Source organism: Platalea leucorodia (genome assembly GCF_965183815.1).
Source record: "Platalea leucorodia genome assembly, chromosome: 1".
NCBI classification, from domain to species: domain Eukaryota; kingdom Metazoa; phylum Chordata; class Aves; order Pelecaniformes; family Threskiornithidae; genus Platalea; species Platalea leucorodia.
The window spans coordinates 76,445,326-76,468,027 of record NC_138823.1 but is presented as its reverse complement, the minus strand read 5'-3'; the positions used below and the strand labels follow the sequence as shown (position 1 = coordinate 76,468,027).

The 22,702-nt window shown below is 42.0% G+C and overlaps 1 protein-coding gene across 1 annotated transcript in view; it reads right to left on the bottom strand.

Moving 5' to 3' along the window:
* The window catches only part of GRB10 (growth factor receptor bound protein 10), a gene marked incomplete at its 3' end in the record, with an annotated part of 107,674 nt that extends 87,486 nt beyond the window's left edge, over positions 1-20,188 (bottom strand). The window contains exon 1 of the mRNA XM_082309878.1: positions 20,087-20,188. Coding sequence (XP_082166004.1) covers positions 20,087-20,137 — 51 coding nt within the window. The 5' untranslated portion in view covers positions 20,138-20,188. The remainder of the gene's footprint in view (positions 1-20,086) is intronic.
* Positions 20,189-22,702: the final 2,514 nt, after the last annotated feature.

Here is a 22,702-nt window from a genome sequence, read left to right as displayed (position 1 = left end):
ACAAGTGGCAGCACAGCTTCTCGGAAGCTCCTGGGAGCATGGCCAGACGGAGGACGTCCAGACCACCAAGAAGACAGTGCCTGGTTTTGGATTTACTGTAGCTGTCTGCAAACCCACACAGCCATGCCCCTGAACAAAAGGTTCAATTGAGCAAGAGTCACGCGTACTCATGCCAGCAGTCCCACAGCGACAAATTAAGATCATGACATACTTCTGATGTTTGTACACCGTCCAGCACAACGGAGAGTCAAGTCAGACGTGCTGACGGGTCCCACTGCGGTTTAGGGGACTATCAAGGCAGATAGACCTCAGTTTGCACAGCGGCACTCCTGCCGTCCCAGGAGCTCGCTGACTACCTGGCGGTGCTACTTTATCACACCGAGGTAGATGTCTTAAAACTAGTCGAGCGTAAAGAGAAAGTTAACCAAGTCGTTACTTGAGCCGCCTTAGCTTTACTCTGTTCAGGCAACTTGTGTAAAGCAAAATGAAGTACCTTCTGCTAGCACAGACTGAGAAAACTATTGCGAAGTGTTCAAGTGTAAGTGGTTTCCAAAAAAAGTAATTATTAAAATTCACTGAAGAGGTGTTCACCAAGGACTGTGAAAGAGTGGGCACAGCTCCAGGCTCCAGAAGCAGGAAGGGGACACTTTGAGAAATTACACTCTCTCTTTGTCTCTGCAACTTGTTGCTGTTAGATGAAGGACAAAGAGGTAAATGAACATTTCTTTATCTGACCCTGTACTGCCATTCTTAACATGCTTCTGGAGTTTCCTTAGGCAATAAACAGATTAGGCAGCATTTCTTCTGAGGATCGCTTGCTTCCTATGATTCTTCACTTCCCAAAGAAAAGACTGTTTGCATTTATGTAAAGTAACTTTCTGCACTGCTTTCTAAGCTATGCTGCTTCTTTATACCACGATTTTGCAGCTTTGGTTTACTTAAAGCATCAAATGTACAAGGATGAGAATAGACTCAATTATGGTAAGTGTCGAGTAGCCAGCTATTCATCTAAGTAAACTTTCCTATAGCTTACTGGTATCTGCAGCCATCCCCAGAGCTTCTGTTGTGTCACTCCATTTTATTCTTAGCCCTGTGAAGGCAAACACATAGGCTATTACAGAAGAAATCCACCTGACAGATCCAGACCAATGTTCAAGCTCTAATCCGAACTCCACAGTCCAGATCAATTAGTCATGCATATGATGCTCCTGTCTTAAAAGATTGAAGTCACTGGGCTTCTTAGTGGCTAAATACAGCAGCACAGTCCCCTACCAGAGAGCTGTTTGGTACAACATATTTTCAGCCTGATGACACCCCAGAGCTTGAGGAAATTTTTCCCAAGTACAGTGGTGAGGGAAGAGCAAGGCTCTTGGGTTTGTCCAAAGTCACTGCTTTGCAAATGATTTCAAGTTTACTCAAACGCAGTTCATATTTTTTACTGTCTTCTGCCAGAGCTCCAATCACATCTTCCCTGGGCCAGTGCTTAACATGTCATAGAAATAAAGAAAAAACAGGCTTTGCACACTAGGCAAAAAACTTTAAAGTGCATTCTCAGACAACCCACATATTACATAATTAAAGACCTGTAACTAGGTTTCCTGCCTCTTAACTATAGTCATTTGACTAGGTAAGAGCCAAGTGAAAGGCTCAGTAAGTCAACAGAGTAACCGTGAACCTAGAATTTTAGCATTCCCATTGCTAAGAGAGCTTGTACAAACAAGGGCTTAAAATAAAGCCACTTAACTTTGTCAAAAGTTGGTCTCTCTCTCCTGAAGTAGTAAAGCCACTAACTGCAGGAATCCTTCTGATTTTATGGTACTGGCTGTCAAGACAGAGCGATAACCCTACAGACCAGGAACAAACAAGCCCAGTTTGGGATTACGGGACTAGCAAAGGCAGCAGCACATTCCTCCCGACACGCTGCAGCGCCTCAAATCACCGAAAACATGCGATAACCTGGCAGGGCATGCAGACCTATTGCTATCCACACATTCATACGACTCTCAGCAGACTTACCAGCCCACCACACAACATATACAATAGCTACAAGAAACACAACATGCCGGGAATTAGCAAAGGCGGCAGGGAAATAAGAGACTGACAGACAAGACAGACCTGTGTCCGTGGTCTATGTCTCTGCAGTGGCAGGGAATTTGTTAAATGAATCACAGGAATTATATTACATCCCATGATACAGAGGAAGGCAGAAAGGCTTGCCAGTCTGACCTTGGAGGAACTTCTCTCTCGACCCCCCTCTGGGTCTCAATAACCCACTGACCAGAAAGTCCTTTAGTTCAGAAAAAAAGTGGGGGTTTGGACCCTGTTGCCAACACCAAAACCCTGTAGTGCACATGTTTCAAGTTAGTGAAGTGTTTCTTCCCCTACACCAAGGCGGGGGGAAGCTTTCTTAAATACATAGACTGATATAGTTATACAACATACTGCTACAGCTGAGCCGGAAAGTTACTTTTCTGAAGGTGTCTCAGATTTATTTTAAGGAGTATTATGAGTTACATGCCTTATCATTACTTGCATTGCAACTGCTATCAGGGCAGTATTGTTTCACACCAAAACCTACTGTTACCTACTAGCCAGCTTCCTCCTCTTTTTCCAAAAAGTGGCTCTTCACCTCCCCAGGAAATAAACAAACAAACAAATCTAATCTGGCAAGAGCTGGACCATGATTAGCAACCTCCAATAGTATCCAGTAGCAGCGGTTTATTCATAAAGGGCTTTTCCCCAGTAAGGCAGGAGTGAGCGTACCATGTTAGCTGACAGCTTCAGCGATGCACTTTTACAGCACGCATACACGCTAGCATTACGGATTCAGCTTCTCTAGGCTGGTCTTTGCAAAACTGGCATTAGCAGGGTTTTCAACACTACTGAACCCAGAATTTGGCGAGAATTACATCAAATCAGATTTCTCTCACTAGATGCAGTCCTCTCTTAGTAGAAACTAACCACTTCTGCAAGAATTTAGCTGTCTCCCAGTACTCTGCACAGAGGAAATGGATAGTATATTCCACGGTGTGCACTTTTTGGACCAGACTGCCATTTATTATGGTAGAAGAAAATTCAATGCATCATGGTTGCTGTCTTTTAATCAGCTAGCAAGGAGGGAATCCAACTGACAGGCTTAGAAATGCTAAAAGCTTTGTTCTATTTTTAATGAGACTAAAACCACTGTGGCTGTTAGAGACAGTTTACATAGTTTACAGCTAAAATAAAGTCTTGAAATACAGAAAAGAAACAAATGCAAAAGGTTCTTAGTGAAAGCAATCACTTCTTAGAGCTGTCTTCAGCTGGAAGGCACTTACAAAAATGAAGCAGTTGCTTTCTGATAAAGTGTCTTTTTGCTTCTTTTTTTTTTTTAAAACATGAACTAGGTTCCTTTTCATTTCTAACAAAACACCACTGAATAAATGAAGTTTATATTAGGAAATTCTTCACAGCAGAAAATTACATGCTTATATGGAAATTCTGTTTCTTCTGCTGGTGCCCATAGATCGTGATAAAACCATAAGTTAGCCTTACCTCCAAAGCAAGTCACTCTCACTGGCAAGGGACTGCCAATGACAAAGCTATCAAAACCCTAATTTACTGTATGTTCCAAGCTCTTTGGTTTTGGTCAATACTGACTCCACCAATAAAGTCCCTGAAAAATCTGTTTTCTGTGAGAGGGAGTTGTATTTACCAATAGGAATTAGACAGAAAAATTGCATTTTGTTAACCTGAGAAAGTATAAAGTAAACTAAAGTAATATGTCATATTCCTTTTTTTTTTTTTTAAAAGAGGCCTTTCAGTGAGATTTTGCATCATTCCCTTATCAAAGAACTGACACTTAGTAGACTACACTACTTAAATTGAGTTAAAAGCACAGCAAGGCTCTAATGAACTTAGCAATCCACACATGTTAACTACTATACTGGATGATGCTCACACAATCTAAGGGAGTAATGCAACCCATAATGATGTGTTGTTGCTCGTAAAACCTTTAGCCTATTCAAGAATCCTTACCAGGGTCACTGTCTGTGTTTTGTCCAAGTTTCTGAAGTGCATGGTCAGACTATATTCCTTCCTCATCAGAAAGATGAGAAGAAATATAATGAGAATATTTCCTGCTAACTCACCTGTCCATTCTGAGAAAGTGTCTTCAAAATTATTTTCTTTTAGCTTGCACTAAAAAAAAAAAAAAAATCTTCATATGTTCTTTCAGGGGAAGTTGTAACACACAGAAAGAAGTTACAGGATATTTGATCCTTTTCAACCCACTGCCCTCCCCATGCTCAGACCTGTGAAATACAAGGTAGCTCGTCTGTTCTACTTGGCATCAAATCTACTAGGGCTCCAGTTATAGCAGCGCTGCTGGACAGGGGCTGCCAAGAACACGGGCTTTGGGAGTCAGGTTTTGACAGCACCCTTGCACCGAGTGGACGGGAGACGTTCTGCGAACTGCCTTGGACAGTCTGTCCCAGCGCAGGCTAATGATGCCCTGCATTAACCTTGGAAGGTTCAATGCTTTGAAAGGGTGACCTGGTGGGCTCTGGGATCCGCCACTGCAGCACCACATTTGTGTCTCTCAGGCCGGGAGAGGGAGGAGAGAAGGGAAGATGCTACCTAGGTTGAAGGAACCACTATTTCCATACAAGTACGTTCTCTTTAAGAACAGATACTCAAATCTCTACACTTTGGGAAGCGGCAACCACAGCCAGATAACCTAAATTACATTTAAGTGTATGTACCCTTATAGCTAGGCAGCCCTGAAAACTCAAGACTGATGAAACTCTAACAAAGGAATGAAAGTAGCATGAAACACAAAGCAAAAGGAATTTATCCCATCTGAATGTAGGCTTGCTTTCTTAAAGGCAATAGTGCTAGCCCCTTTCATCTTCTTGATGGGTCAGGTTCAAACTGAGGGTTTGAATGGGCAACAGGTGAAGGCGATTCTCCACAGCCCTCGACAGAGCTGATAAAATGATAAACCTCCCCTGGGGCAAGAGCCACTCTGCTCACACAGATCATTAAATTCACCGGATGCCAGCGAGCAAAGTAACTCTAAGAGTGCTAATGAAATTGTTCTTCAGGTCTTCAAACTGAAAATCTGATGAATTTCAAGTGTCCTGTAGAACAACTTCATACAAGACTACGCTGCTATCCTTACTTGCTTCAACTATCAGCAATATGGACCTTATCTCTCTATGTTCTAGCCAATTGCTCAATTGCTGCAATTTAGGGTGTGCTTAATACCCCTCCCCTCCTTCCCTGAAGAGTGATCCTTGGCACTAGATAAGTAATTAACTAGGTCTAGAAATGGCTGTCCCATCTAATCAAACCTATGATCCTAATTATATTGACCACACACCTTTCTGCTCAAAGAACCATTTACCTGTTACATAGTGCCCCAGAAGTAATTGCCCACCTCAGAGGAGAACATTTGTAGTTCAGGTGAATTGCTTTCAGTTAGATACAGAACTAACTCTTTACACATCTCCAGAACAGCAAGCCTTACCAAAAAGAAGGTATTTGAGAAGCTCAGATATGGGGTAAAGATTTATACACCTCAGCTGACAGCTCCATAGCCTATTAAAAAAAAAAAAAAACCAAACCAAAAAAAACAAAAAAAAACCAAAAAACACACAGAAATCACAGACACATTTCTAAAGCACAACAATCATGCCCAGCATCAGATCTTGGATTGGAAGAGACCATTGTGCTCTCCTGTAACCAAACAGCACGGTTCCACTCTCTCAGAGCAAATCAGTAATGTAATTTATGCAAAGAAAATGGAGTGTAAGAAATAGTCTACAATATATGGGTACTTAAAAAAAAAAGTTCTTTTGTACTGCTTACATAGCAGCAATAAGTTACTTTGCAAGCCCTCAGAAAAAAAAAAAAAACACAAACTATTACCAATAAAACAAGATGCTTGTATTTCTTCATTTCTTTCTTTAATCATGTTTGAATCTCATTTGACCGTCACAGTTTTAAGGTCAGATCACTGCACCTTTCACACTGATGTTCAAAATCAAAAAAAAAAAAAAAAAAGAAATCCTCATCAGTGATGCTCTATTAGACTTCACAAAGTCACTGCGCCCAAGTGTTAGCAATGGTTGGACAATATTTCTAATACAAACTATGCTGCAGTGCTGCCTACGTACAAATTGTCAATTCACAACAGTTGGAAAGAAAACAAAGCAAAAATTAAGCTAAGACTAACAACAGGGGTCGTCCTGGATACTTCAGTGTGCCAGTGTCTTACCCCATTTCTCAAAATGAAAGAAACTTGCAGTATTTTCTACATCTTCAGAGTCCTTATCAGAATATGAGAAAGAAGTAACTAGTTTGACTACAGTAAAATCCAAGCAGCTCAAAAGTACTTTTTAGCCTGAGAACCTCTCTCAGTGCTCTGGATACTTTACCTATCTCTGATTTTCAAAAATCTAAGTACAATATGAAATGTACTTAATTGCTACACTTGTTCCAGTATTAATAAATATATATGGCTATATATATATATCTATCTCAATGTAATGGCTGCCATGTTTTCCCCTCCTTGAAGAAAGTGAGCTAATTGCACGTAGCTCTACCAGTTATCCTGCATCAAGAAGATGGCTTTATCAGAAAATCTTTATTGACTTAACATTCTCTAAAGGAAGAAAATTCGCAAAAGCTCAGCAATTTGCATTTAAATAGTAACAGATTACATGTAAAGTTGCAAGCTGTCCCAGGAAAACCCAACACGAAGTGTAAATCTTTAGTTTTTGCACAAACTGACACTCAGAAAAAAAACCTGCTTGCTAAAAGCGAGCATGTCAATCACCTCTTCATGCTTGGACAGTTTGGGGTTTGTTTTGTTTTATAACTAGTTGTTCACAGCATGTGTCAAATGACCGCTTATTTTGTACAGCTTCTCCCCACTTTTTGCTAAGGCCTACTGGACACACCTACCAAAGTTGCCCACGGCACATCAGAACATACACTGCAACCCTGCAACATGGTTAGCAGCAGCAGCTCCTTTAATTCTGCACAAATCCTCTGAATACTGGGCTACGTGAAGGCCTCAACAGATCGAAGAGTTTCATAACTACCAGTATGCTACTGCAAAAAGGTCTGGTGTGCCAAAAATTGCCAAGGTAGCATATGAAACAAAACAAGCAAACCACCCCAAACAAGACCTGCCCAGGTACAGGGTCTCCAAACGGGGAGGGATTTCAACAGAGACTGCAAAGCTGGTCAGCCAGAATAAAAGTTCAAGAAATCCCACAGTTGTAATACTGCCATGTGTGCAACATTTGATCATGCTGGCTTTAGCAATGCCAAAACACTACAGCTACTAACCATGAGAGCGTTTCTGCAAATGGATTTCTACTATTCACTCCAAGGAAGATAGGATGCAATCAGATGAGCTGCTGTTCAATCAGTATTAAAGTGGCTTTAAAACACTTTTCTTTCTCTTTCCTGAAACCACTACTGAAGATGGGGGGGAATGTGACTTGCTTACGTTGCAGTTCAAGGGGCTAGCAGATTGCACCTGAGCACCTACCACGCTTCAGCTGAAATGGTGATTAACTCCAGGGCTCAGGGTGGTAACTCATACAGTACAATCAGTATTTATTATACCACTTCCTCTAATTTTGAGCTATTTAACAAAAAAAAAAAAAAAAAAAGCAGCTCTATGGAATAAAGGTAATGGGAAAGATTCCTGCTGAGATTGAAGTCAAAGCAGAGATTAAAAAGAAAAGGAATCGTAGGATGAGGAAGAGAAAAAAAACCTTTGAACTAGGCTTCAGAGGCAAGCTGTGGGTGAGAGGCACAAGGCACCTTCTGGATAGAGTTGAACCCAAGACTATTACATCTAGCTAAAACAAGAAAATTAACTGTGGCAAATTACCTGGGAGTTCATTAGCACATCAACACAATACTGACAGCATGGGTGTAATCTTGCATCCTAATGTTATTCTGTCAGTAGCCCTGTTCCAGAAGATGCTAGTGGGACAGTCGATGAGAAGTTACTGGTCTTGTGGGTTTGGGTTTATTTTAATCTTCAGGGCAAGTCATGCTCTAAAAGATATGCTGTCAGAAAACTATTTTTCCAACCTGCTCTCATCCAGCATAGCAGTTATGGTTTGCGACTAAACCATCCAGCCAATTCATATTCAACAGCCAGCAGTTTATCATAATTTTGAGGACATAAAGGACTCCAGAAAAAACAAGATTGCAAGAGATGCCTTTTTCAGAACATCTTTAGCACACTTGGTTAACCATTTGCTCATGTCAGAAAAAAAAAATACAAACATTTCATGCAGAAATTTCATCAGCATACATGTAGGAAGGCATTCTTCCCATCAAATTTACAGCTCGCCGCCTTATACTTCTGTAGGGTCAGAAGTCGAGAAATGGGCACTCCGAAGTCTTAATTCGCATTCACCTTAGAGAACAGGCTTTACAAGTGCCTCCAGCTACAAAAGGCTTGAGATGATTACCTCGAATGTTGACGTTAATATTTAGTTTGAAAAATTCTGAGTCTCTCATGAATTTGAAAAGGAAAAAAAAAAAAAATCACATAAATTGAGTGTGCATGTGTGGGCGAGTAAACATGCTGTAAGTTGCTTTAATAAATGGGTATCTGCTACATTCAAGAGACTAACTGAAGTGGTCTAACAAGTACAAATAATACACGAGACACTGAAGAACATGTATGTAACATGATCCTACAGTTACCTTCTGCAGAAATCTTTCTAACAGGTCATGACAACTGGTCACGGTGGTGTGACCATGGCACGCACTCCTGGCTGGCCAAGGGGTTCCTGCTTCCCTGCTAGGCAACGAAGGATGAGCCCAAGAGAGGGGCTCTGGAAGAAGAAGGATATGCAGAGAGGGAACAGGATAAGAGCACACAGAAGGATTGTGCAGGACTAAAGGGCTTCGCTCAACCTGGTGGCAGGAGACTCAGAGCCCATAGAGGCTGATTAGGAAAGAGAGCCCATGGAGGTGGACTAGCTACAGATACAGTATCTGCCTCCTGACATCGTCATTGCCAAGATGTCCTCCAGAAAGAGGCAGTGATCTTCTGAGAGGGCCGAAATGTCTTCTCCCAAGATCCCCCAGGCACCACTCTCTATCAGCCTGCACACAACCACTTAAGGAAATCCTGGGCAGCTCAAGCCCTTGCCAGAGGGGTGGAGGAGACAGAAAGCCCACATGCAGGAAAGGGAGATGTTGGCCTTGCCAGGCTAGGCACAGCCTCTTTCCAATCAGTAAAACAGTTGATGTGTCTCAAGGCTTGTGTCAGCCCTTCCTTCCTGACCTGCACTGCCCCCGCACACTCCAGGCGTGAGGGGTGGGCACCTCTTCTGCAGTGGGCCCCCAGTGGAGAGGGAAGGGGAATATCTGGCCAGGACTCCTAGTGCCTCATGCTCATCCCCACCAAATGACTGGGAACCAGGGGCACTGGTGACCAAAGGATAGCAGCACCAGTCAGACCTGAGGGTGGAAGCTCACAAGCCACTTAGCAAGGGGGGGACCTCCTCACACCGCCCCAAGGATGGTTCTGGGGAGATATGGCTGGCAGTAGGTCCTCAGAGAAGGCAGCATGGGAGACAGCCCATTTGGATGTAAACCTTGGGAGAGAGAGTAAACACGAGGGAAGGCAGGAGGGTGCCATGACAGGAGACTGAGTACCAACAGCTTGGCTGGAAAGCCACAAAGGATAGAGGCGGTCCAGAAGACACCTGGGGTATTGGCTGCCACCCCTAGGTTCTCCTTTGCTTTTGTCACACTGGCAACTTCTTCGTTTTCCACCTCAATGCTTGTTTCCAAAAGAGGCACCCATCATCTTGGAGATGATGAAAGCTCAGCATACCTGCCTTGCCTAGGCCAAACAAGTCCGTTTTTGCAGCCAGGTGCATGAGATGGGGAGAAACTGGAGACAAATCGGCTAAATCACATTTCTGACCCACTCACAAGCAAACAGTGCAGTTTCAGCTGCAGCCAGCACTGGACACTACAAAGATTTCTGGAGTGGGTTGAAGATAACTTCACATCACAAGTGATCAGGGAGCCAACCAGGGAAGCACTCTGACTGACAACCTAGCAAAGCCAGCTCATGGACAAAGAAGTTGGGGAGGTAGAGGTTGATGGCAGCTTGATGCCATGGTGAGATGAAGGTAACAAGAGTAAGAAAAGGGAGCAAGAATACTAGCAGTAGTACAGTCCTGGACTGCAGGAAAGCAGATTTTTGGCTTACTCGAGGATCTGCCTGCCAGGTTCCCATGGGAGACTGCTCTGAAGGATCAAGGGGCCCAGGACAACAAGCTGATCTCCCAGGACAGCCTCCTCAAAGCTCAAGAATCGTCCATTTTGGCATGCAGAAAAAGTCTCAGGGGAATGGCAGAAAGCCAGGGTGAATGGACAGGCAACTCCTGCCTCAACTCAAATGCTGAAATGCAAAGAAGGTCAAAGCAGGAAGAGGTTATGCAGAAAGAATATGGAGATACTGCCCAGGCAGAAGAGCTGGTGCAAGCAAAGGATGCCAAGAAAAAACAAGGAATGCTTCCACAGGTAAGCAAGGGCAAAAGTATGGCTAATATTAGTCTAGTTAGTGCTCAGTTGTGCACAGGACCCAGTAGCTAAGGACAGAAAAGATCAAGGATTTCTTTGCCTCACTTTTTCCGAGTAAAGTTCATCTTCACATCTCCCAGTTCTTTGAGCGCAGTGTCAGCATCTGGGGGACTGAACCATTACTCACAGCAAAGGAAGGTTATGGATCACACAAGCTAACTGGACCAAGTCCCTGGGACCAGATGGGATGCGCTACAAGGTGCTAAGGGAGCTGACCAATACCACTGTGAGGCTACTCCCTCTTATCTTCAAAAAATAAGTCACTGATCAGAGGAGGATCCTGATGACTGCAGAGGCAAAAATCACATTCATCTTCAAAATGGGGAAGGATGAGGATATGAAGAACCAGAAGCTGGTCAGCCTTGCCCAGTTTCTGGCAAGATTATGGAGCATGTCCTCCTAGAAGTCATTGCCAGGTACATGAAGGACACAAAAAGGCAATTGGTAAATCTATGCTGGCTGTTCCAAAGAACAAGTCATACCTGACATTTCAGCTCACAATTTTATACAATTTATATTAAAGGTCTTATCTTTCAAGATGCCAAAACACACAGATATGGATCATTGTGCTGCCTTTTGATTTCTTCTACTGTTGCACATGCTAGGTTCTTCAAATACATCGTTAAAATTTTACAATATTGGACAATGTTATGGGATTTTAGAATATCTATTTTCATTAGAAAAGTAGGCACCTCATTTGTACTCCCCACAGCCCAACGCAATCTGCCTCAGATATAGCTGAAGACTGTAGAAAAGTTAACTGCAAACTTGAGAAGGACCTACTGCAATGGCATAAAATTCATCAAAAATACTTCTTTGCCTCCACTGAAGTATCAGTTTTACAAAAACCCACGTGAGCTGAAATAATGCGTCTGTCACTCTCCTACACTAATAGCTTCAAGAACTTCTTCAAGAAAGGTGCCAACACCACTTTGTCAGAAACCCCCTCCTGAACTGTGCAGAAGTATTCAGTATTCTGGGGAACTTGCCAGCATGACAGTATTTACTGTATGACTAATATGCATTAATGAAGCACAAATGGACAACTATTTACTTGTGCTAATAACTAAAGCGCTTTATTAGAGCTAAGGCCTCTAGCATGAAGGACTGCCAGGTTCCCCCACTTGCCAAAATTATGTCAAAAAATGGAGCCAGTGTATAAGACATCAAGAGCCACAGCCAGTGTGTAGTGGAGTCTTAAGTCATTGTTTAACATTCAGCTTGCAAAGGACAAGCATGCTCCAAAACCACTGGCTGTTTCCGAGGGCTTGCCTTTTCATTGTAGAGGCTAGAATTTCAAATATGCACACTGATCTTACCAGTACGCAAGCCAAAGCTATCTTAAAATAGCAGTAAAGCCTGAGAGCTTTGCTGGGCATTTGTGTTCTACCTTTGATTGCTTGTTGTTCTTTCAAAACCAGAAAGAAAAACACTGTATCTAAATGCCTCAGATTAAAATATCAATACCATCTAGCATAAAAGGCCATTAATACCAATAATCTGGCCCTTTCTACATGAAGGATTCCTGAAAGCTGATCAATTTGGTAAAATTCCATCCTGAAAAAGCAAAGCCAATCCTTCAAGAACAAAGTCTGGAAGAATCCTTCAAGAACAAAGTTCTATGCCGCACTCTCCATCCCACATCTCTACCAAGGGATTATACCTGCATCGCTAGGAATGAAAGATACACTTGAAAAGTGGCAGAGTTTTGTGGGAACCTAGGGAGAACTTTTAGAAGAGTATTTCAGACTACATTATATTAGAAACCAAAAATAAAATTCTTGGAGGACGCAGAAGAAGCAGGTGAAGATCCTTTTCAGTCATAGCTAGTGCTAGGTGGACTTGACATATTCATCCCTAGCTTTACAAAGTAACTGGCACATCCGCCACCAAAGCCATGGTGAGTTTAGGCTATCCGTTCTTGTTTGAATCAGCAGCTTCAGTTCAGGACTCAGCTGCAGCATCATGACCAGATGGTCTGCAAGTGCAGAAACAAAATGATCCCTGCCATGAGACATCCCATTAACAATAAAGTTTGGAAACTGTACCCACAGTTTCCTTTTAGAAACAGAAAAATTCTCCTCTTAGAGATGATCACACTTAAACAACTTCATGCAGGGTTTTGGTTGTGGGGTGGCTGGTTGGGTTTTTTTCCCCTCCCCTTTTTCAACTTAAAAAAAAAAAAAGAAGAAATCATAAGTGCTTATGAAATACTGTCCTTCCTTTGATCAAACAGTCTCCCTTTAGACTGTTTAAGGCAAGAAAACCTACTGGGCATAACTTTTAGCAAGGTCTGTATCTAAATATATTTCTTGGAAATACTTAAGTATAAGACAACATTATATCTCCAGTCTTTTCCAAGGATAGAAAAGGCCTGTCTGAGCCAACTGGCATGGACAGCAACACTAAGAACTATCTGAGCCACAGCACTTTCTTGAAAAGTGACAGCTCCAAATGCACAGCAATCTTATCTTCCTCTCAAAAACCAAAATAATCTTCCCCAGTGGTTATTATTTACTCATATGGAGAGCACAGAACATCTGTAGGAGGAAGATTCATCAAAAACACACACCCCTAAACTATCACTAACGTAATTCAAATTGACTATAACAAAGCCAATTTAAAAAAAAAAAAAACACAACTTCCATTCTCTTATCTTTCAGGTTTCTTTTATATTTACACAGACATTTGAAGCATGAAGCTGTCTTAAGACTGGTATATCAACTTCTCTCTTCTGTTAAGTGAGAGCTGTTACTAACATGAAAACACTTATACTGGTAGTTCTCCAAAATAACCAGTTGGTAAACAGCTTGTTAAATATTTACTCATTTGGAAAAGATCCCATTCATAAGAAAAAAATATACAGGATTTAGTTTGGTGCTATAGTCTGCTAAACTGATTGTTACCATAACTTCAGAATGGTCTCATGAAGTTTTGTGAGAAAACACCAGAAAACAGCCTGTTTTTATCAACGTGGGTGTTTTTACAGCCTAGAAGCAGCATCTTAGAAGTTGCACACAAGTCAGAACCTAAAGAGATCCACTGCTTTTGATTTTCACAGGATCAGTGAATGACTGAAGTTGGAAGGCACCTCTGGAGGTCATCTGGTCCACCACCCCGCTCAAGCAGGGCCACCTACATCCACCATGCCTGGGTCCATGCCCAGACACCCTTGGAGTATCTCCAAGGACAGAGATTCCACCACCTCTCCGGGCAACCTGTGCTAGCGCTCGGTCACCCTCACGGTGAAAGAGTGTTCAGAGGGACCCAATGCTCAGAGGGAACCTCCTGTGTTTCAGTTTATGCCCGTTGCCTCTTGTCCTGCCACTGGGCACCACTGAAAAAAGCGTGGGTCTGTCATCTTCGCATCCTCTTTTCAGATATTTAGATACATTCATAAGATTCACCCTCAGCCTTAAGTAAAAAAAGTAGTAAACTGTAGCTTTAAACATGTATGAAAAGTAGAGCTAAATCAAGGGACAAATTTAAGAGACTATTTGTATATAATGACATAAGATTAAAAGATAGGTTCAGTCTACTGTTCAAGCATAAGCATGAAACCATTAACAGGAAGATGCAAAATTAAGCTTCTTTACTTGTAATTTTCTCACTTGATTTGCTACATCTACATTGTTTCCTGACCACTGTTAGTAGTAACGTAAGTAGTAAATGGTATGATTGACCATTAGAGTGCTTTCAGTCTTTTTTTTTTTTTTTTGGAGGGTTGAAAAATCTTATATAATTGAAAAAATGTGGACCTAGCCACTTGAAATTTCTTGCTCACATTCACCTTCCAAAAAGACTTCATGCCAACCAACTTCTGTGTAAATTAGAATACAAAAGTAGAAGTGCAAACAGTTAAGTACATACTTTGAATTGAAATTGTAGAAAAGTAAACTGGTACAGCAAAAAAAGTTAATTGATGGGTATTTCTTGTAAGAAGGGAAACTGTAATCAATTATATAAAAGCTTAGTGTGAGATACAAATTACTTTGGCATTATTTTGCTTCATATACAATATTCTGATGACAGGCGATAGTGGGGGCAAGTGCACTTCCAATGGCCTCTTGAAGAGGTAAGCACCACACTTTTACTTCAATGTTAGTGAAAACAACTGCTTTTGGGACAATTTTTTAAACAGATATTTCTGTTTTTCCAAGAAAAACAGACAGAGGCTAGAAATCCAGCTCCAGTTGCTCTTTAACAAAAACTACTAAGCAGGATCAACTCTATCTGTAAAAAACATTTGCAGTCTGCACTGAGGGAGACAGATTTCATAACTTCATATTGGAGGCAACATATCTTGTAAAAACATTCACTAATGTTCTCACTGCTTTGTACTTTATGTCTGCTGCAGTCCATCAACCCTCTACACCACATAGATGTAAACTGTTAAAACAAGAGCATCATCAACAAAATATCTGTTGACTGACACCATATTTCACAAATCTGATGACTTTCTGCATTGGCAGTAGCAACATTTCAGCTTCATTTCTTCATACAATATGTAGAAGAATGACGCAATGCAATAATGCCTCTGGTGTTTTTTCACTCAGCTATGCCCAAGGACTTTGAAAGCCTGCTTGTGCACTCTGGTCCTTCCACATTGCCCTGTTTGCATGAAAAACCCAAACTCTGGGCCAAATTCTATAAAAGCAGCATCTTTGTACATTTAAGCCTAATGAGAATAAATTAAGCCACTGTTTACTTTGAATCTTAAAAATTGTGTATTGGGTTTGCGTGGCAAGGTTTTGGTAGCAGGGGGGCTACAGGGGTGGCTTCTGTGAGAAGTTGCTAAAAGCTTCCCCTGTGTCCGACAGAGCCAATGCCAGCCGGCTCCAAGACGGACCTGCCACTGGCCAAGGCCGAGCCCATCAGCGATGGTGGTAGCACCTCTGGGATAACATATTTAAGAAGGGGAAAAAAACCTGCTGTGGAACAACAGCAGCCGAAGTGAGGAGTGAGACTACGTGAGAGGAACAACTACAGACACCAAGGCCAGTGAAGAAGGAGGGGGAGGAGGTGCTCCAGACACCGGAGCAGAGATTCCCCTGCAGCCCCTGGTAAAGACCATGGTGAGGCAGGCTGTGCCCCTGAAGCCCATGGACGTCCACGGTGGAGCAGATTTCCACCTGCAGCCCCTGGAGGAACCCATGCCAGAGCAGATGGATGCCTGAAGGAGGCTGTGACCCCATGGGAAGCCCGTGCTGGAGCAGGCTCCTGGCAGGAGCTGTGGTCCCATGGGGAGAGGAGCCCATGCTGGAGCAGGTTTGCTGGCAGGGCTTGACCCCCTGAGGGACTCACGCTGGAGTAGTCTGTTCCTGAAGGATTGCACCCTGTGGAAGGGACCCACGCTGGTGCAGTTTGTGAAGAACTGCAGCCCGTGGGAAGGACTCACATTGGAGAACTTCATGGAGGACTGTCTGCCGTGGGAGGGACCCCACGCTGGAGCAGGGGAAGAGTGTGAGGAGTCCTCCCCCTGAGGAGGAAGGAGCGGCAGAGACAAGGTGTGATGAACTGACCACAACCCCCATTCCCCGTCCCCCTGTGCCGCTGCAGGGGGAGGAGGTAGAGAAATCGGGAGTGAAGTTGAGCTTGGGAAGAAGGGAGGGGTGGGGGGAAGGTGTTTTAAGATTTGGTTTTATTTCTCATTACCCTACTCTAATTTAATTTATTACCAATTAAAATCCATTTCCCTGAGTCAAGTCTGTTTCGTCCATGACCCTAACTGGTGAGTGATCTCTCCCTGCCCTTACCTCAACCCATGAGCCTTTCGTTACATTTTCTCTCCCCTGTCCAGCTGAGGAGGGGAGTGATAGAGCAGCTTTGGTGGGCACCTGGCATCCAGCTAAGGTCAACCCACCACAAATCATAAGAAAGATCTCCATAGTCTCGATAAACAACTGTCAATAGCTAAGTGAATGAAGATTTTCAAACAGTGTCAGGCAGACAATAAGGGCCAAAACATAGGTCTTGACAGCCCTTCCCACACAGGTTTTCAGTCTACTTGGACACAAATTCTGCAATCAATTTTTTTTCATGTTGTGTTTTTTAGGACAAAAGACATCTTATTCATGCAAACACAGACAGCAGCATGTATACCTATATCAGACTGCTCAATTCCAAAGTGGCAGAGATAAGACTAAGTCACATAGAAGGCATCTGGATTTCATAGGACAAGGATTACAGCATCCACCAAGGTAACTCTGAATTAGAGATATAAGCATCTTTGGGTTTTTTCCTGCTAAAACAGAAACCCTCTCTAGCCACCCAATCAAAGCAAACAACCCCTGAAAACGTAAAAAGCAAGTCTCCCAAAAACCACAGTCACCAAGATGAAGCACCCTAGGAAAACAAGTATAACCTCAATGTGCCATGGACTTGGATCAGATAACCTCCAAACAGGTCTTCTAACCTGCTGCATCATTTTATAGAAAACAAGGATCAAAGGTGCCATACTAAAACCTGGAGAACCTGTGCCTAGCTGTCCTCCAGCTGAAGGCAAAGAAATGCGACTGTTCTAGTAACAGCAGTACATCATCTTCACATCCACAAATCTGACATCATTAAAGGAGGCTTTTATTACAGTAGATGGCCTCTGATTAATTCTCATAGGTATTTACTTCCCTACTCTTGAAGTGCACAAAGCTTCTCGAGTATGATGTGCAATATTCTGCTCTCTTATCTGGTCAGGAGGACTATTAGCAATCCTGAAATCCACAGCTCTGTACACATAAGAGAAAGCAATTTCCATTTTCTCCTTATTTTGTGACCAAGCGCTTGTAGTGCATTTTATGCCAAGTTAGACGATGAGTATGATGTGAACAAGTCCTTTCTCTAATAAGAATTCAGCTCTCTGAAAACAAACTCTATTAATTATTTATAAAGTCATGCCTGTGTCTTGGTTATGAAAAAATAAACAGAAGGCAGAAAACTCCCGCATGCCCAGAATTTTATCTTCAGAAACTGAGGAAAAAAAAAAAAACACATCCTTTTTTCATTTATGTCATTGAGACTTGTACAATTCACACATCAAAGGGTTAAAGAACTAAATCTTCCCCAAGAGTTCAAGTCACTGCGCATAAATACTGTTGTGACTACAGATTGCAAAAGAACGGAAACACAGTAAATCATCCCATTTTTTTCTGAGAAATTCTGGGACTATGTTCTGAATTTCCAGGAACAGAAGATAAACACTGCCAATTCTCACTGCTAGATTTTTATTGAAGAGTTCGAGAATTTGGAAAGGGCTCCTGAAAGCCACTAAAAGGTAGTATTGATTTTTTCCACAAAGCTAGAGATTGTTTCTCAGAGAATGCACTCAGTGTGACTGGTTTATGTGCTAACTCCTGAGAAAGTTTAAAAAAAAAAAAAAAGACTCTCAAACAAGACACAAAAGCTTCTGAAAGCAGCAAACTTTGCAAACAAAGAGCCCAGTAAAGAAGTCAGAAATATACACCTTGCCTGTCTCCCCAAAAACAGAAAAAAGGAAGGGTAGAGGGGGATTGGCAAAAAGGCATCCTAAAGGACATTCTGTAGTGCATATTCAATTATCCAGGTTCTCATTTGTCTTGCTGACTGCTCTGAACATAATCCCAAACTCCAACGCATCAATTTATTCTAACATTGAAGTTACAGCATTAAGGTCCCAACCTTAGTGACTCTGGAGGAAGGTTCTCCATAGCCTTCCATTCATATTAAGTCAGAAAATGTACTGAAAAAAAAATAGAGTACTTCTTCACACTCTAATCTAGAGCATATTTAGTTTAACCTTCTTTCAGTTCTTTACCAACACAATACTGGCACTGTAGCCAAATCTGAAAGACAAGTTGATGAAAGCTTGTAAGTCAGATTTAGTAGGGGTGGAAAAACAGATGTTCAGGGTTTTTTTAATGCGAACTTCACTTCTGACAGAAGGCACAAGAGTTGTGAATGGGCTTCCAAAGCTAGTCTTTAAACTGGTTACAAGCACTTCGGATAGTTAACACACAGTAAGCTATGACCAAAAATAATTAACACGGAGTCACTTCCCCACTGTCTTAAGTCACCCATGTTCCTTTGACACTTCTAGTCTGTTGACTGCCCCAGACTAAAGCAGATTACCTACAGGGTTTGTAAGAGTAAGGGGAAGTACCAAGGAAAATTCACATTCTTACTGCTAACGAACCACTAAAGACTATTTTCATGAGAAAATCTGACATCCAGTAAAGAATTTGCAGCTCAAAAATGTCTGCCTACAATGTCAAGTTTCTTTTACATAGCTCTCCTCTCCTCAGCTTTGCATCATGACTCAGATGATGCTCTAAATGACTTGGAAGCATAATTTCACAGTGCATCAAAATTATGAAGTCCGGGCACATCTATTCACATATTAAAATCATAGATCCAAGTATAGTAACAGATTTTCAGGACATCCGATTTCTCAAAGTCCATTCTATTTTTATAACTGCAAAAGCAGTTATAAAGGAACTGTTATGTTTTTCCTGTTACCAGGAAAAGCATTCAGGTACATTCAACTGACAACTCAGCATATACTAATATTAGTCTTTTAACTAATTTGAAGTTTCCTGTTGGGGGAAAAAAAGTGTAAGTTGGCATATTACAAAACAGATGTATATAAATCCTATAGGGGTTTGTTGGGGATTTTTGTTGCTGCTGGTTTTGTTTGGTTTTTGATTTTCTTTCAAATGACTAGCATGACTGTAGTAATCACTACTAGCAATGTTTCTCTTGGGAGAAAAAGGTTTCAATGTCATATGATATTCTGTTTAATCATTTCTGTATCTGCAGGGCCCAAAATCGTAACTGAATCCTTAGGGTAGTAAGCACACTCTGAAAACAAAGAGAAAAAAGGGCAAAAAAACCAGGTCATGCCCCAAACAACAAATTTGCAGTTCCATAAAAAATACAAAGCAAGCATTATGCCAACCACAACTGCCTGGGAAAAAAATATGAGAACTTCTAAGTGCATTTTTGCCTAGCACCTTTGAATTGAGCTGAGTTGGTTTTTTTTTTTTAATATATTCTTTGTAATATGCCATATTGGCTGCTTAGATACAGCATATGACTCGACAAACATAGGATCTAACCAAGTGTAAAAATCTCTGCCTTTGTTCCTACAAATACAGCATTCGGCAAACATTGATACTTTTTGGTGCAAGACATTTCACCGGTATTGTAGCTTGCCATTTATTTTGGAAACAAGTGCCTTCTCCCAAATAGGAACTGGCTATTTTGAGGACAGGTATCAGATCTTGATCAGTATATATTAGTGACCCAATTTTTTCAGCAGCAGGTCTTGAATACGGGATGGTAACAGAGGCTCTGTTCCCAAGCACTAGCAAAACCCAGAGAATTGCCAGACAGCTATTAGCAGTTTGATGAAAAGTTTGAATGCACAATCAATCACTGGCACACAGCAATATGATGCTACAAGCTGACAGGAACATACAGTTTCATAACTTACTATCCGATAAGGAAGATGTAAAAAGGAGTCTGGGCAGCCAGCTAAAGCCATTTGTTCCTTCAAATTTTCTTCAAATTACATTTACTGCTTCACAGGACCTGCAGAGTACAAACAAACTGTCAGAAACCATACTGAAGACATTTCATCAACTTATTATTGAAAACAGTTAGAGGGGAAGACAGAGAAGAGCAACATGAGGTAACGAGGATTTGCATCAACTTGGAGTAGCAAATCTGCACATTTGTTGTCTGCAGCCTAGAAACCACGTTCAACCTGGCATTTCATTTAAAAGCCCAACGTAACTATTCTCAGGCTGGATGGCTCCTCCTTTATTTCCACAATCCAGGCAAAAAAGAAAGCCTGTCTTCACACCTAGACTCTAACCATTTGAAGACTGGCTCTCACCAACTGAGGCTATGTTTTCAATTGTGGAGAGAAAACACTGAAATCTGGGAGTTAATTAAGATGACAGCCACTTATAGAATCATTTAGGTTGGAAAAGACCCATAAGATCATCGAGATCATTATGCAGCATCAGCCTTCAACACCTAGTTATACAACCACTTCTTCCCTTTACCCTTTCTCTCACGGCTTTATTCTCATGCAATATATCAAATAGGGTGTCCCATGCAAATCTGCACTCAAGTCTTGCGTTTCCTCTTCTGAGTGATTATTAGTAGCAACTTTGCAAGGTGAGTAGTGTTTCTTTCACAGAAGCATCACTTCCATGATCAAAATCAAGCTTGAAAAGAAATCTACTGCAAACATATTTAGAGGTGCATATGGCTAAAGAACTAAAAATGCAAAAGAGAAGGCAGTATTAAGCCAATGTCAAGAAAGTGATTTTAACTGCTGCTTCATAACAAAGGAAACAAAACTAAACAAAAAGCATATAAATATATAAAGCACTATTTGCAGTCCCAGCGTTTCTCCCAACCAGTGGCATTCAGCTGGAGACACTCCTGCCCTGTAAGACAAGCAATGCCACCTCTGATCAGATGAAAAAAAAGGGTGAGTGGGGGAGAGAGAGCAGTCTGCAAAGCAGAGCCAGAACTTTTACTCCTACCACAAGCAAGATCCTGTCTTGTTCACTGTTAATTACCAATTACGTATTCAAAACAAAAGTCTGAGTTTTAAACAGGCTACCCAATGCTCTCCAGCAGACACGAACTGTCACCAAACCAAAGCTCCCAGCAAGATTTATGGGACAGTTAAGTCATGGACAAGGGTAAAAGACATCTTGGGAAAACTGGTCCCAGAGGACTTGTAGCCTATGATCCATGTAAACCATGCACTGATTGAGGAAACTTTATTTTATCTAGTTCCAGAGTAGGTTTAGCTGAGGTATGGTAGCCTCTTCCTCTATCAGAAAGGCAGGCGAACTCCTGGGAGCTTCTTTCCAGGAAGGAGTTACTGGGCCTCTGCAGTTTTCCTGAGGTAGTAACTTTCTGGGGTCGACTCATATAGCCAATTACCTTGGGAGGAAACCGTTTTTGGCAACACCAAGTTTGAAAATCTATTTAACCCAATATGCATAAATCAAATTGTTTATTCTGGATACTGTTTTTGATAGCATTTACTTAAGTTCAAAACCAAAATCTTAGAGGATTCACATTACAGGGGGGAACGTGGGGACGGGGAAAAAAAAAAGACCACCTCAAACACTTAACTCTGTAGGCCTGATCAGAAATAGCGTGGCCAGCAGGACCACGGAAGTGGTCATCCCCCTGTACTCAGCACTGGTGAGGCCGCACCTCGAGTGCTGTGTTCAGTTTTGGGCCCCTCCCTACAAGAAGGACATGGAGGCGCTGGAGCGTGTCCAGAGAAGGGCAACGAAGCTGGTGAAGGGTCTGGAGCACAAGTCTTATGAGGAGCGGCTGAGGGAGCTGGGGTTGTTTAGTCTGGAGGAGGCTGAGGGGAGACCTTATTGCTCTCTACAACTACCTGAAAGGAGGCTGGAGCGAGCTGGGGGTCGGTCTCCCAAGTAACAAACAACAGGACAAGAGGGAATGGCCTCAAGTTGCACCAGGGAAGGTTTAGGTTGGATATTAGGAAAAACTTCTTCACCAAAAGGGTAGTCAGGCACTGGAACAGGCTGCTCAGGGAAGTGGTGGAGTCCCCATCCCTGGCAGTATTAAAAAGATGGGTAGACGTGGTGCTTAGGGACATGGCTTAGTGGTGGACTTGGCAGTGCTAGGTTAATGGTTGGACTTGATGATCTTAAAGGTCCTTTCCAACCTAAACGATTCTATGATATCCAACTGGTAGTGTCGCTGGTCTTTAAACAAATAAACAGTGATCTACAGCCACCTAACTCCCACTCCACACCTAAAAGTTTGCAGTCAGTTTTTAAGAGGGATCTGAAGATTTAATTTTCAGGGCAAGATTTGCCTCATTTGCCCAGTTTGTTGTAGGAGAATTACGAACAGATTTATGGAAATCCCTTTTATCTTGGCTGATGTATGGAAAACAAAACAAAACAAAAAAAAAGCAGCTTTTCACTTTGGAGAGTACAGTTTTCTGTAAGTACATCTGAAGTGAAATTAGCCAAGCCACTGGAGTAGATGTTTTGAAGTTGGTACAATGCATCAAGAACAAAGAGAACCATAGTATTAG